Source organism: Aythya fuligula, chromosome 10 (genome assembly GCF_009819795.1).
Source record: "Aythya fuligula isolate bAytFul2 chromosome 10, bAytFul2.pri, whole genome shotgun sequence".
Lineage (NCBI taxonomy): Eukaryota > Metazoa > Chordata > Aves > Anseriformes > Anatidae > Aythya > Aythya fuligula.
In genome coordinates this window covers 2,414,897-2,429,959 of record NC_045568.1, presented here as the reverse complement: position 1 = coordinate 2,429,959, position 15,063 = coordinate 2,414,897, and the positions used below count along the sequence as shown (strand labels likewise).

Genomic DNA, 15,063 nt, shown 5'->3' with positions numbered 1-15,063 from the left:
AAAAGATCTCCAAGTTTGATCTCTGCAGATAGACCCTCTCTCCCTGTGCCCCAAGATCTACAATGGTTGACCACAGATGACATCAACACAGGCAGCCCTGCAATGAATTCCCAACAATTTCCCTCTCCCAGGCCCTCTTCTCTTTAGCTTTTAAGCAAGTGACTGTGGCTTAGGTTATTACAACTTTCAAGTTGAATGAAGAGATATCATCATTATCCTCATGTGACAACTTCCAAAACAAAATTCGTAGCAGATACATGGAGTAATTCACTCCAGTATGACAGAAACAGAATAAACTTTCAAGAGTATTCTGCATATTTAGTTGAAGAGTGGAACCCTTCTGAAACAGGTTTATTATCCATAAGACAGTATTGTTATGATCCCTATAAAATGCATCAATTTCCTTTCAACTCCTTAGAACTTTTTCAATAATAATAAGAAAAAAAATTCAAAATCACATCTCTGAGGAGATGGGGAAAGGTAATGAAAAAGTCTCCCAGGCACACAAACATCATTCCAGACATCCAACCACTCATAACACTGAAGAACTACACCTGTTATGCTAAACGAGCCACTCATCTGGAAAACATGACTGATAGGTCTCTTGCACTGAACTACCCTGAGTAATTTATTCCATACCTGCATGGTTGAATAACTATGACTGATATGCATTTGAGAGCCAGAGAAATGGAGCTGGCTGTAATGTAAAAAATAAAATAAGGCTACTGTATTTTAAAGTCAGTTGTGTGAGTCTAGTTTAACTGTCGCTAAAACTGTTATAGCACAGAAAGGGAATGAAGCACTCAAACTTACTGATGAATCAGGAACATGGTCCTCATCTTGAGAAAAAGAGCTATTGAAAGCTCTAAATGTTTCACTGTTCTGTTTGTGCTTTTCAATTGTTGCTTGAATAACCTGAAACAAAAAATTCCAGCGAAGATGAGAAGTTTCACCAACGTCTTGGAAAAATTCATACTCAAAAACATTCAAAAATTCTCATAGGAAAATCCTTATGGTCATCATTTTAGTGAAAAACTTACATTTGTAGAGAAGAAATCAGAATTTTCAAACCTTAACTAAGAATGGTATTGTTATTTCAATACCATTAACTTAAAAACTAGGAATATTCTTAGTGTTTCTTACAAGTCAGACTTCAAGAATACACAAGGTAATCTCTAACTTTTCACTCTCTTCTTTCACTGCATTTGAGGACTGCAGGAAATGGGAAGCCATTCAAAGCCTCTTTTTGACCCACTCAAAGCGTGGTGGGTCAGTGGGACCCTGGCTGGAGCACTAGATTCTCCACAAACATCTTTTCCACATTGGACTACTCAGCTTCCTCACACAGCATCATCGATACAGAAACCCCTGAAAGATCATTTCAAAAACAGAAGGTGCTGACTGCATGGTGATTTCCACCCCCTATCATAATGTTTTTGTATTAACCTGAATCCATTCCCTCTTCTCCTCTTCTGTCCTGTTAAAACAAAAGAAAAATACAGAAAACATCAACATTACATTCTCAGTATTTTCATTAAATCCAATTGTTGACATCCTCATAGCTTAATATCCGTATAGATTTTAGCTTTGCTATCTATTTTATAATCACCATTAATTATTATTGACCTTAATTATTACCAAGTAACTGCCAAAAAAGTTTGAATTATTACTGCAGTGGAATCTGCAAGTACTATTGCAAACATCAACACACTGACATAGGACCAATGAACCGTCTTGCACATGTAAATGAACCATCTTGGTTTCTCAGCTTCTGTTTTAAAGCTACGTCATACTACCATAGCCATATATCCTAGATTTTAAATTTGTACATAATGTTCACCAACCTGAAAAGCACCATACCTGGCTTGCAATTCCAGTGATCTCTTTTTTCCTGTTATTGAAAATGTGTGAGCTACATTTTGCTTGGCAATTTCTTGGACCTGCAAAAAGATGTCAGCTTCTTACTAGTCTCCATCTTCTTTCAACCATTTTAATAACTTACAAATATAGTCATTCTTTGAAATGCTTAGTTGAAAGGATCACTCAGAATACAATACAAAGGTAGAAAAACCAAAGGAATTGTTTCCACAATTGCTCATCTCGCTACGAAAACCCTAAATCTGTATCTTTCCCCCTACAGCAGTATGGGAAAAAGGTGGCTCAGCTAGGTGACAAGGGAAGGTTTTCAATCAAAGAATGTACATCGTCACTAGTTTCTTACTCAACTTTGGATGATTATCTGATAATAATAAATCTAAAAAAAGACATCCAATGCTGTACTTTATAATTTTATTTTATTTCTATGTAAACATACAGTTTTATATTTTGGATTCAGAGGGGGTCTGACACTGTCTACTGTAGAAGCATATGTAAATATTAAGAATGGCAAAAAGAAGAGATACAAACCTGCAATCCTGCAATGTCCATCTTCTCTCGAACACTGAATTTCTGGCCTATCAGCCTCAGTTTTGGCACACAGTAAAGCACCATGCTGTTAAACTGTAACAAGGAAAGAATTTAAGTTTAGGGGTTACATATAGGACACAGCCTGTATTTTGACAGTTTAGGACTCTGGCGTGTCTCACTCTACGATGCAATTCTCAAAGAAATTTAATGAGTAGGTTGGACTTGCACATCATTGCTTGAAAGAAGTGGACAGATAGAAATATGTCAGCCTGCCACTTCCCCTTTCTCCACATCTCTCCCTTGGTACCAATTCAACTGCCTTCAGAGCAAGCGAGAGCTACTCTCTTGGTGCTGAAGAAACTGGCCATCTCATTCAGCAACATGGGACTGCTGGAAATGCCCCTTTGGGGGCACTTCACAAAAATGCAGCCTCTGAAGAGGGAGATGGAAGGAGACCCCTTTAAGCCTGACAAGCCATTGGCAAAGGCACAAGCATGGAAGGAGGAAGTAAACCCTCAAGGGAAGAGCATCAAATGAAAACTGCTGCTCAGAGGAAGGAGTAGCATAGTTGGTGAAAGCTTTGGAAATGTATCACTTGTATGTATCACAGCACAACTCTGAAAATAAGAGAGCAACAAAAAACTTACCAGGAATAAATATCTATCCTGTGCTGTGCCGTTCTTCGCTGACAGTTTCTGAATGTGTCCTTCTTTAATGAGCTCATTAGCTGGGTTAACAATATCCTCTTCACCACCGAGTCGCTCATAGACTTCCAGAAGCTTGTGCATCTTTTCCTGCAAGTACAGAACCCCAGAAATTTAAATAAAAGATATTCCACTCGACCTATCACTCACAGTATCATTTTTTTGATGTGTAAATATCTAAAGAAAAAATAAGGAAAGAAAGCAGTCTTTCACTTCTGATACAGCTTTGCACTTTCAAAAAATAATGAGTACCTTTTCCATACTCTTCCCTCTCTTAGCCACTCATGATTCATATTTGGATTGTATCATTTTGATAGTATTTTGATATCAACATATTAGTATCAATCCATTTGATATTTTTAGATTTTCTTGTTCAATAACAACTACGTACCATTGGAAGAAATGTCATCAGGTCCACTACCAGGACTGGAAACCAGTATGTTAAACTCATTCCAAGGTTGCAGTTATTCATTCAGCTTCCAGTTAACACCTCAGACTAAGGTTTGTGCTACAGTAGGAACATTTCTCAGCTTCTGAGAAGTTTCACATTGTGCATTGTTGCTGACACAATGGCAGGTAGGTCTCATTCAGGAAGCACAGTCACATTCTGCATTTATAAGCAGAGTCTAGAACCTCAGCTCTTTGGGGAATGCTGCAGTCCTACCCAGGTGCCTCTGTGGCAAAAAGCAGCTAATGAAATAGGCTTAAATCAACTTAAAAACACAGTTCTAATATCATTCAAGTATCCTTATGTCTTTCTCAAAATTCTTTATAAAATGTTTACTCTTCCCCTTTCAGCAAAACAATGTTTACACTTAATATTAAGTCAACTAAATATTAAAGTCCCCCCTGTCCGTCCTGTGCAGCATTCAGATGGATAAAGGCAACCCACTTGCAGCTGCTATAATAAGTACTGCAGCAGCTTTAACAAGTCAAAATAAGAAAGGTGCATAAATCTTGCTACTGAGTTAGAGCATTTAGAAAGGTTTGGCTTTTAACCAATATGCTGGACTGATATGCTCCAAACAGCACTGCAAGCAAATAGTCAGAAAGTGAGGACAGAGATCTATGCAATTACATTTGGAAAATATGACCAAACACATCCGTAAATAACACCTCAATTCATCTTCAGATTAGGCTGCAATTTCAGGTCTTCATATACCTTACTTACCTTAAATTGATTTATTTCACCATAAACGTACATCATGCTAGCTTCTATGGTTGTCAATTAATCTGACCAAAACAAACAAAACCCTTAAAATAAACGAACTGCCAAACAAAATGGAAGTGGGGTGGAGGTAGACACAAAACAAACAAGGAAGTCATCTCAATCCCTAGAGCTAATACAATTTTTCCAACAAACTGGAAGATGATCCAAAGACTCCACTAATTCAAAGAAAATTTGAACTTATCAAACTACCTACTGGGGGGAGAAACTAGGATACTAGGGGCAGGTCCAAAACCTGAGGGATACCTGCACATCTAGGAAAAGCTATTTTGAAAAGTCACTTTTGGAAACGTGGCTTACTACTCACACTGACACAAAACGAGGAAGCAGCCAACATTAATTCAAACCTCTGCTAGCTTTCCGAGATTTTGCTACAGCGTTTGCTTTTCTTTCAGTTTGGCTCTGACCTCACGCAGCTGTTCCCACTGTCCCATGGGGCTCTGCAGAGGTGCGTGTGCAGGATGCGCTCCGCAGCTGGGGCTGCTCTCACCCTGCATTGCTCCCAGCAGCCCACCGCCCTCCCCAGCCTCCCAGCACACCCGGGCACCTTCTACTGGGGATGGCAAACAAAGTGGGATGTGTGTGCTGGAGCTGGGAAACCATGAGGTCAAACCTGAAATTCTTACTTGAATAATTTTCTTTGGAGCTTCTGCTCAGGCAAAACCTACTAATTACTGGAGAATCAACACAACAAGACTCTAGGTTCTCATTGTCAGTAAGCAGGGCACAGAAAATTATTACAGCAGCTTTACCTAATAGTTGTTTGTTTGTTTGTTTGTTGCATATTACTAGAAGAGCATCCAACACAAAGCAACTGCCTGGTGACTTCGTCTACCTGCTGCCTGTGAAGCTGCTGCACAAAGGTCCCAGCAAAATAGCTGCTACTTGTGGAGCTGTCGTTCAAGGCCCCAAACCAGAAAAGTTTCCACTGACATTTATCTTCATCAAGAGAACATGCTAGACTCAAATAGAAATAGATGGTTTCGAAACTGGCTTTCACTGAGACGCAGCAAAAACAGACAGACGTCAGCTGGTTACTTCCCAGCAGCAGCCACAGGAAAGACGGGCTGCTGGTGGCTCAGGGAACGCCAGCCCCAGACGGGCACCCAGCAACTTCCTCTCGTCTGGGCAGAGCTGTGCCCTGTTGCCTCCACAGCCCTGACATCTAGCATGACTCAAAACACCAGGCAGAAAAAATAAGGCTTAAAGAGAAAAAATCAGCTGAATGGGAAGATGGGGGAAAGAAGCAGCAGTATATGCAAGCAAACTGAAGACAAAAATATAGGAAAGAACCGCTGTAAGAAAGAAAAAAAAAAAAAGAAACAGATTCTTGATAAAAAAACAATGTTTTCAAAGGACAGAACAAGAAAGGGTCTGATATGGAATGGGATGTAAAGCTTGTAATCCACGCGTGATCAGTGAGTGTTAAGCCTGAGAAGTGGTGTTTTAGAACTATCAGATACACAAGCTCCCGAGCCGTTTGTGTCTACAAAAGGGATAACATCCGTAACTATGGAGTCCTTTTACTTTGATGGTAGTGCACTTCCAGTCCTGTAAGTAAAACATCCCTAACATTCAGCATTAAAGGCCTCAATAAAACAGGGGAAACGGGAAAAAAAGTTCAGACCTTGTGTTTTAAAGTGAAGCATCAAGATCTCCGCTACCTTAGGCTGCCCAACTTTAGAAGTAAAGCTTACCAAGGCTACTGACACACACTAGTCTCTCTGTGCATTTAAAACAAGGCAAAATTCAACCAAAACAACCTCCACTCTGGAAAGGACTTGATTTAAAAATAGCATGAAAATCTGCAAGCTTGAAAATCTATCCTTATGAATAGATGGAATTGAAACATTTTTTATTGAAAAACAAGTCATGATTTTATGAAGGTCTCCTTTTTTAGTGGAGGATGGATGCTCCCTTATGAAGGAGGAAGGCGAAATTTGGGATGAACAAACCATGGTAGCCACAACAGGATCATTTACAATAAAGAGAACTCAGATATTCAACTATTGTTTAAACCCTGTCACATCGTATTTGAAAATTCTCTCCAGTCATACTTTACTATGCCTGTGGCAATGCAGAATGATCAGTTCGAGTAAATATTTCCATCAGATTATGCTTCCATTACTCGATTTCTACTCACCATCTTTCTGATTGCTGCATTCGAATGGTTTGCTGCTGTAGATATGAGCTCCAGTGATTCTGGGAGTAAAAAAGAAAAGTAGCAAGTTATACCTTCTCTAGACTGCATCTGTTAATAGCACTTTTTTTTTTTCCAATCTTCCTGTTTATCATTTTTCCTGCAAAATTGCTGTTGCAAAAGGACTACATTTTGTCCTTCCATAAATTAAAAGGAAGGCTTATAAGTAGATATATACATAATCACTTTGGCATTTTAGCTGGTCCACGTGCATCTAATTATTTGAGCTTTCTTTCTGGAAGCACATGTGTAACAAAACATTTACCTTCTAGGAATCAGTCTAGCTCTTAAAGTTAATGGTAGTCACACTAAAGTCTTCTTAAGCATATTTTAAGAATGTTTTCCTAAAATGGGGCCTGGGTGCTTATGGTAACGTGAACTCTGCTTCAGACATTTCCTGACAGGATCAAGAACTCCTAGATGCCAAAAGAAATCCATTTCTCTTATTATTCTGGGTTAACAGAGCCTAACCTGCCTTCCTAGGAAGCACATACATTTAAAGACCATTCATATTTTCCTCCTCCAGCTATTCCATGGACGTCCTCCTGTATTTGTCTTCGGGCATACAATGGATTAAATAAAAATTCCAGATGTTCTACCATTAGTAGCTTCAATGCCTTGTCAGTGTTTACTTGCTAAAGCTGTCTCCATTCCCAGAGCTCACCTATCAGCTCTTTTCTTCTCTACTCCACGAGCATCCCGAACCCCTTTGTACTAAGCTGGTCAATCATTTGATTAATTCAATTCTCCATTACCACCATAGCCCTAGTTGAAAGTATCTGAACATGTTAAAGAAAAAATTCTCCAAGATTTTACTGTGTTCATTAGACAGAGAGGAGTTTACATGTACTTTCAGCATCTTTCCTGTCAGGAGATTCTTCTGGAAGTTTCTTTAAATAGTCCTTCAGGAGAAGTTCATAACGCGGAATCCTTTGCACAGGTTCAAGCATGTGATGCTGCAACGTAAGGTTTCCACACACCTCCTGTTTCTGTAACGGAGAGAAAACAACCATAGAAGGCCTTGGTTTTGGTCCCATCCTTGCTGTTAAACAGCAAGGAAAAATGGCTGTTTATGTATAGTTACAGGAGCACAAGAAAATTTCCCAAGCTATCAGAGCTGACAAGTGTGAACCTTTGCTCCTTATCTCTGACATTTTCTGCAGATATACAACAGTATCTTGCATTTTGTGTTTCTTCACATGATCAAAAAAGCTCTAGGTAGCACTCCCTCTGCCCCCCCCAGATTAAACAAAATCAGAAACCCCACAGGGATACACTGCTTGCTGAACTTACTGTACAAGCAGCAGATATACTGCTCACCTTTGAAGTAACTACCTCAAATTCTCTCATTTTACTTGACCAAGAAAGGGGGTTGGTTTGAGGCTGATTACTTTAAATGTTACCCAATAATTACCCAATATTACTCTGCTTGAAATGGTACTGAGTATTGCAGTGTGCTTATTGTCACAGAAGCCCTAGGAAGTAAAGCAATGTTTCTATTTATAAGGATGGTGAAGAGAAATGAGAAACACAGCAAAAATAACTAACTTGTTTTAAAACAGACAGGAAGTTTGTGAGTGATACAATCTCATTCCTGAATCCCTCATCAGCATCTTAACCCCAAATACATACACACGCAATCATCTCCATTGCATTATTTTAAGTCAGCTCACTGAAGCCACATCTTGGTCTGTTCCAGTGTAAGCAACCCCCCATCTACCATGCTAATCTCAGTATTCTTTTCTCAGAGGAAGGTGCTTGTTTCAGGTATTTGTAGTCTTCCACATAACTATCACAGCCCAAGACATTCCAGCTGCTGACTTGCCTGATTCTTGAAGCAAAGCCTGGAGATAACAAGATGACTGTCTGATAGAAAAATATTAACCATCCTTCCAGAAAGATGTAAATGGGTTTTAAAAACACATCTTGTCACTGTGTAGCAGAGTGAACAGCATTTCTGTTTAGAGGAGATCAAGTGAATTTATCTCTCAGAGTTTTACAGCACAATGTTTCCCAGAAAATACAAATGGGATGGAAAGAATCAGATATTCCAGGAAGCACTGAGACACGGAACTGCACTACTGTATATTAGCCTTGGTTTATATTCCTAAATCCAGTTACGGTAATAATCTCCTTTGTCTTTTCATTAGTCTAATATGATGAACCCTAACACTGAACAATAATAGGGAAGAAAAGGAAGAAGTCCATCCCAGGCTCATGTCAGTTGGACTAATACATCAAGTGGATCTTCTGTAAAAAGTCAACAATCACAAAATAAACCAATCCAAACAGGAGAACTTTCACGTTACATGATTTCCAAAAACTTTACAGAGTTCACATTACAATTCGGATGACTTTACTAGAGGAAAGATAAATGTTTTTCTGTGTTTAATTAATTCATGTGAGAATCTGAAACATAAATATATATTAAAACAGCACTTTGATGGTGTAACTAGAGAACTTACAAAAGAAAACTCATAATAAACTTACCAGCTATCAAGTTTTTGCACTGGTAGGTGGATGAGAAGTAAACAGAAAGTAAGTTTATCTTCAAGGGCAGCTAAAGTAAACTTGACAAGTCACAGTCACTTCCAAGTCCTATGGGATTTCTGGTTTTGTTTTCTCTAAGTTAGCATAATTAATAAGTTTTAATGCCTTAGCCTGTATAACTACTCCATTAACAGCTTGTGTAGACAGTGTATTCCTGCAGGATCACAACAGGCTGCCACTGGTATTTTGAAAAGTAAAGCTGAAGGTCAGGAGAGGAGCCACATGAATGTAATCCTGGATAACCTGCCAGCAGTCAGGGCTGTACGAACCCTGCAGTAGTGGTCCTGTGCCAGGGACAGACAGAAAAACCTATAGCAGCTCCACTGAAATCTAAATGCAATTGTTTAATTATTTGTGTATAAGAATAATACACGCGGAAAACCAGGATAAAGTTTAGTTTATGCCCACCCACACCTTCTGATAGACTGCAAACGTCTGCTCTGGTTCTACAAACACAGGCTACAGAAGTTCCCAGAGTAGCGGGGACAAAGGGAAGAAAAAGGACTTTTGCCTGTAAAAGTACCTGGAGTTTTTGATAGCACAGAGATAGGTTGGATGAGTAGACTGAGTGCTTTGGGTCAAGTCTTTGCTGGATGCAGCGTGGTCATGACAGAAGCAGAAGGTGCTGTGATGCTGCTGCTAGAATAATCTACAGTGAAGTCCTGTCATCAGTAGGCTTCAGAACTGCAGCCCCTACAAGCCCTGCCTGTGCTAACACTACCTGCCACAGCTCTGCTCGAGAAATACGCGTGGGCTTGGCCAGCCGCCGATGCGTTTCACAGCCTGACAGCTAACACGAATCAGTTGTGTTGGCAGTCTGGTGGCGAGCGGTGTAGAGACAGAAGAATTTTGGGGAGGGCAGATCTCTGTGCTGCAGGAAGAATGGTTTCAAACTGAATTACGCTTCAGAAAGGCACGGCAGCAGTTTGATGGGGAACTGCGGACAGCGAAATGCCCATGTGCACAGGAAGCAGGAATTCCTACAGAGCTTGCTCCAAAAGAGGCCCAATTCCCTGTGGGGCCCAGCTGTGCCTGTGCCCCTTCTTGGCATGGGTCAGGGCACGCTGGGTGTGCTGGGAACCCAGCTGAGTCCTCACAGGCAGGCAACACAGCTGAGCAGGGGCAGCGGGGAGGCGAGCAGGGGCTGGGAGCCCCTTGCAGGAGCCCCCAGGGGCCCAGCGCTGCCGGGTCTTGAATTCCAGCCAGCAGACACACTTAGCCGCGCAGAGCCTCTGCGAGAGCAGGCTGGATTTAGACAGAAAAAGGTTAAGAAAAGGCCACGTACAGTGAGAGTCTGGTAGAAGAAGAACTTTCCCAGTTCCTGCTGCCTTCCCTCTGCTCCTCCAAGACAGAGCTTCTGTCTGAGCCAGCCGGCAGCTCTGACCCTCCGCACAGGGCCTCTCCTCTCCCAGCTTGCCGGGGGGATTACTTGATTCCTGACAGCTGGCCAGCCAACAAGCTCCCATTTAGGGCACAGCTGCGCTCCCGGCTCAGCTTAACCCTCTCCCTGCTGCCTTTGCCTCCCCCAGAGGCCAGTGTGCACTCTCCCAGCACCTGCGGAGGGATGCCTGCAGCCTGCTGCATCCTCCTGCAGCTGGCCCAGAGTCCAAAGGGGACGGAGGTTTTACAGACACACCGGCATAAGCAGAGCTCTTCCCCCTCCCCACAAAGCTTCTATATAATGAGAAAGAACATGTGAAAGTCCATGCTAAGCATCCCCCAGCAGAGCTGCGGTCCTCCAGCGCTGCGAGCCCCTTCACAAGCCCCAGAAACAGCAGAGCAAGAGCTGATGGAAACCCAAACAGCTTCCTCTGCCAGGTGCTGCTGGTGAGGTGCCCAAAGTCAAACAGCAGGCTCAGAAAGGAAATGAACTTGCTAAAAAGCGACACTTCAACTTAGTTAGAAGGAAACAAAATGAAGAGTTTAACAAATGGATACGTCGAGTATCAGAGCAAGAGGGTGCCCTACACAAAGGAGCACACAAGGTAAGGAGGCTCACTGGGGAAAGGCAGCAGTGCCCCAGAAGAACTGTGCCATAAGCATCGATATTTCTTCCTTCTGCTATATAAATATCAACAGAAAATACAACGTACAACAAAGCTATCCACATCTCTCCGCCAAGAAGAGAACTCATCCCATTCTCCTAATTCCAAAACATAAAAAGTGAACACATTAAGGATTTATAAGTAAGCTGAACGTAGTCAGGATTGCCATGCAAACAACTCCGTTTCATCCTGTAGCTTCCAATTCTCCTCTCAAATACATGAATGGGAGCAAAGCTACCTACATGAAAAACCTGTGTTTCACAGCAAAAACAGAAAGGACTGCCAATAAAACTGTATTTCTTCCCTAATTCTAGAGCAATATTATCTTGTACCAAAACAAACATGTATGCTGGAAATAAAATACATTTAAATGAGGATCTCAAGGCCATATTAAGCCAATTAACAACATACCTGTATATTTTGAACAACATCTTTGAAAGGAGATGACCTCTGCATACAAGTGTTCACCATGTCCATTGCCCTGTCAAAGTTCTTTACATACTCTCCATACATCTTCAGAAAAGGAGCCAGCTTCTGTAGGATATCTCCTAGCCGTGGGTTCACATTCCTGATGGAAAGAGAAGGGTAAGTACAGAAATCTGTGGAGATCAATACTATTTTAAGAGAGTAAACACAATTATCACACTTTCACAGTTGTCTCCCACAATTACGCACACATGCAATTGAGATCCTTTAGGTTAAGTTTAAAACAGTCTGTTTGGTACCCTAGATGAAAACTTAAAACATTAATCTAGATGTGCTAAGGATGATGTTTCTGTTTCCACTGTCACTTTTATGTGAAGCTCAGATCCAAACTGACTACACATTATTGAAGAAACATCCAACTCTGTCCAGAAAAAAACGTTGTGAGATACACTCTACTTCTAGCAGAGGTAGCTGTACATCTTTGTCTCTTCCAAATTCAGAGGCAGGCACAGCCAGCTAGGCTGTGGGCAATGCCAGAGTTGCCCCATGGCTCTTCATCCAGCAGGGGCATCTCTCCCATGGCACCGGGCCCGAGAGGCTCTCCTGGGAGACCCCAGCTGGGTTTGTTCCCTCTGGGCCACTGAGCAGCAGCACTGCTACAGGAGCTAGATGTGTAAATGACAAGAGCTGCACGTCTAATTTTCTCATGTCTCAGTCCCCTTGACAGCGTCAGTCTAAGATTTCTTTCCATTTTCCCCAGGTTTTCTCTTACACTGAACTCCTGCCTTGCAGTCTGTTTACATGAGATCCCTTCAGCCATGCAAAAAGTTCATGCCCTCGTCTGACTTCCAGTCTCTCCAGTTTTCCTTCCCTTTTATTACAGCTGTTCCTGTAGACATATGTCAGGTGCAAAGGTGCTGGGTCGTTTTTTATTGCTTCTGGACATTGTTGACCTGTGTGAAGAAGATTGGACCCTCCCAAGGGAAATGTGAGCTCTGATCTCGCCTTCATCACTCAGGGCAGTTGGAAAGGTTAACTCTGTTGACGTTAACATGAAATAAGGTGCAGCATCAGCACCACCAGCACTTTACACTGCAGGACACTCTTTTCAGCCAGTGCATCCTCCCAAGTGGGTTCCTACATCTGCCCTACAATCAACCTTTCTGCCTAGTGCTGCATTTCAGCCTCATTTACAACTTAGCACAGTTTCCAAATTTTAATCGGTATATGACCATTAGTACTCATTGAAATAAAAATACAGTTTTCTTGAAGAACTTCATAAATATTATTGGTTACACTGTACATATATCTCATAGAACAGAAGACCAACAAATGCTTGGGTAAAATCTTGTTCAGTGTTGTGGTGCAAAACAGCAACAGAAACGAGTGCACTACAGACAAAGTGATTTATAGACAGAAAGTCATCTATCTTATCTGTCTAGATTTTCCTTTGATTGGCTGCTATAATGCTAATTTTGTAACATTAAATTTTATAGAACCATAACAAAGTGAATTTAAATATGAAATTGATGTGTCTCGTGAAATCTCCAACACTGTAAAGTCTAGACTGTGACACGATGATGCATTTTCCTTCTTTGGAAAGAAAACTTTTTTTTTAAATACTTCATCCACGGGGCCAAAATAAGCAGCTTGTTTCTTTCCTAGTACTTCAGTTTCATAGTACTGTGAAACTAGAATAGTGGAAGTGCACTAAGAAAAACAGCTGCAGTCGTACTTTGGACAAAAAAAAAATCTCACAGAGTACTCTAGAAATGTTGAGTACTCAGGTCTATTCCTATACTCAGGAAGATTACAGGACAGAGAAAGGCTTAAGAGACTCCATGGCAACGTATTAAATGACATCTGAACTACTGCATTAAACCATTAAAAACTCTGGAATATGATTAGGCTTTAGGGTCACTATAGTTTCTTGAAAACATACTTTAAAAACAACTGGAATGACAGTTACCCACCATTCTTGTGTAATTCTTGTTTTGAGCTCAGGAAGAAGAAATTGTCCGTGGAAACAATAGATAGAAGAAATATTTGAAAAGATGCCTGTTATCACTTCAGATGAAATACCTGCTTCTGACAACTTAGTGCAAAAAACCTGTGTGAGACAAGAGAGTACCAACATTAGTTAAAAAAATCCTACACACCCCAGCATACAGTTGCAGCATTACAAAGCTGACTGCCTCAGAACAGACCTACAGTTTTTGACTCCTGGTACTCAGTCCTTGGGGATCACAGCACCGAGTATTTTCAGGAGGTTTACAAACATAAACCCATTGTCAAATGGGGTTAGAGCTATGGTTATGGGCTTACTCCTCCATTAGAAAAGTCTGAGGGATTTGTAAGTCAAAACAGATTAAAACTACCGAGAAGATGAGAGCTGGTGTACTTGGGAGTTAAGTGGCAAAGAACAACCAGTCCCCAAGGAGCTCTTACTGCTTTTTACATCAAGCAAAATAAAACATGTTTGTTTTGTTTCTCTGCAGGAAAAACTACACTGAACAAGAGTGAAAGACACTCCCTAGTTTTTTTAGGGTCTTAAAACAGCCTTTGCTCATCCGAAGCAAACATCGGAAAGTTTTCAGCAGAGGTCCTAGTGCTGGAGGGCAGAGGGCTCTTCGGACGTTACAACTTCTAACAAGATTTCTACCAAGGTGTCGATTTCCTTTCCTTCTTTCTTAACAATGTTAATCATCCTCATTTTTACTTCTTTCATGAATGTTTTTCTTTATACAATACATAACAGAGACATTATAGAGATAAACAGAGAAATGCCTGAACCGTGTAGACTCACCAAAACATTATACGTGGGAAGAAGTTTGGATTCATCATCCTAGTTTTACTTTATCCTCGTGTGTAAACATGACAGAAAACAATTACAAATCACAATGGGGAAAAACAAAAATCACTCTGAGCATGGGGCTGACCCTTGTTGCCTGATTTTAGTACAAATCCAGTCTATTGTCCTCTGCAGAGCAGTCATAGATTTCATCATTTTTGGTGCCTTGAGTGTCCCTATGTTTTCCTCTCCACATATGCTCAGAGAGGAACCAAATGCTTATAATGTCTGTACCATGGGCTGCTGCTTTCCCATTCCTCTTTTCCTAACCCTCGGGCTCCAGCTCAGAGAACCAGGGCCAAAAGCTCCCCTTTGGGCCCCACAGCATGCACCCTGGCAAGCCAGCTCCATCTCCCACCACCAAGTCATGTTTTCACACTATCCAGCTTTAGGTCAGAGGCTGAACTGAAGACAAGGCACAGTTCATTCAAAATCGAGTTACCTGGTCCAACAGATGGAGTCTTTTCACATATGCTTCTTCTGTATGGAGCAGTTCATTTGCAATGTTGAATAGCTTTTGGGGCTCTGTACACTGAAAAAAAAAAGTTACAAATAAGACAATCCATCTCCTCCTACAAACCTAACTTTCACCAACTGTTCCCCTTTCCATTTTCTCAGCGGGCTAAATTCCCTGCCAGTACAGAAGCCTGAAG

At 41.2% G+C, this 15,063-nt stretch overlaps 1 protein-coding gene across 5 annotated transcripts in view; it reads right to left on the bottom strand.

Annotated features, from left to right (window-relative positions):
* Positions 1-15,063, bottom strand: part of FGD3 (FYVE, RhoGEF and PH domain containing 3) — a 109,641-nt gene that overhangs the window by 22,180 nt on the left and 72,398 nt on the right. For 4 of the 5 annotated variants that reach the window (XM_032194097.1, XM_032194100.1, XM_032194099.1 and 1 more), the window contains 10 exons: positions 14,853-14,942; positions 13,533-13,669; positions 11,545-11,701; positions 7,389-7,527; positions 6,482-6,540; positions 3,054-3,200; positions 2,407-2,499; positions 1,861-1,940; positions 1,447-1,477; positions 814-915 (listed from right to left, as the gene is read on the bottom strand). In XM_032194097.1, coding sequence (XP_032049988.1) covers positions 814-915; positions 1,447-1,477; positions 1,861-1,940; positions 2,407-2,499; positions 3,054-3,200; positions 6,482-6,540; positions 7,389-7,527; positions 11,545-11,701; positions 13,533-13,669; positions 14,853-14,942 — 1,035 coding nt within the window. Of the gene's footprint in view, positions 1-813; positions 921-1,446; positions 1,478-1,860; positions 1,941-2,406; positions 2,500-3,053; positions 3,201-6,481; positions 6,541-7,388; positions 7,528-11,544; positions 11,702-13,532; positions 13,670-14,852; positions 14,943-15,063 lie in introns of all 5 variants that reach the window. The other variant, XM_032194098.1, reaches the window with a different exon arrangement.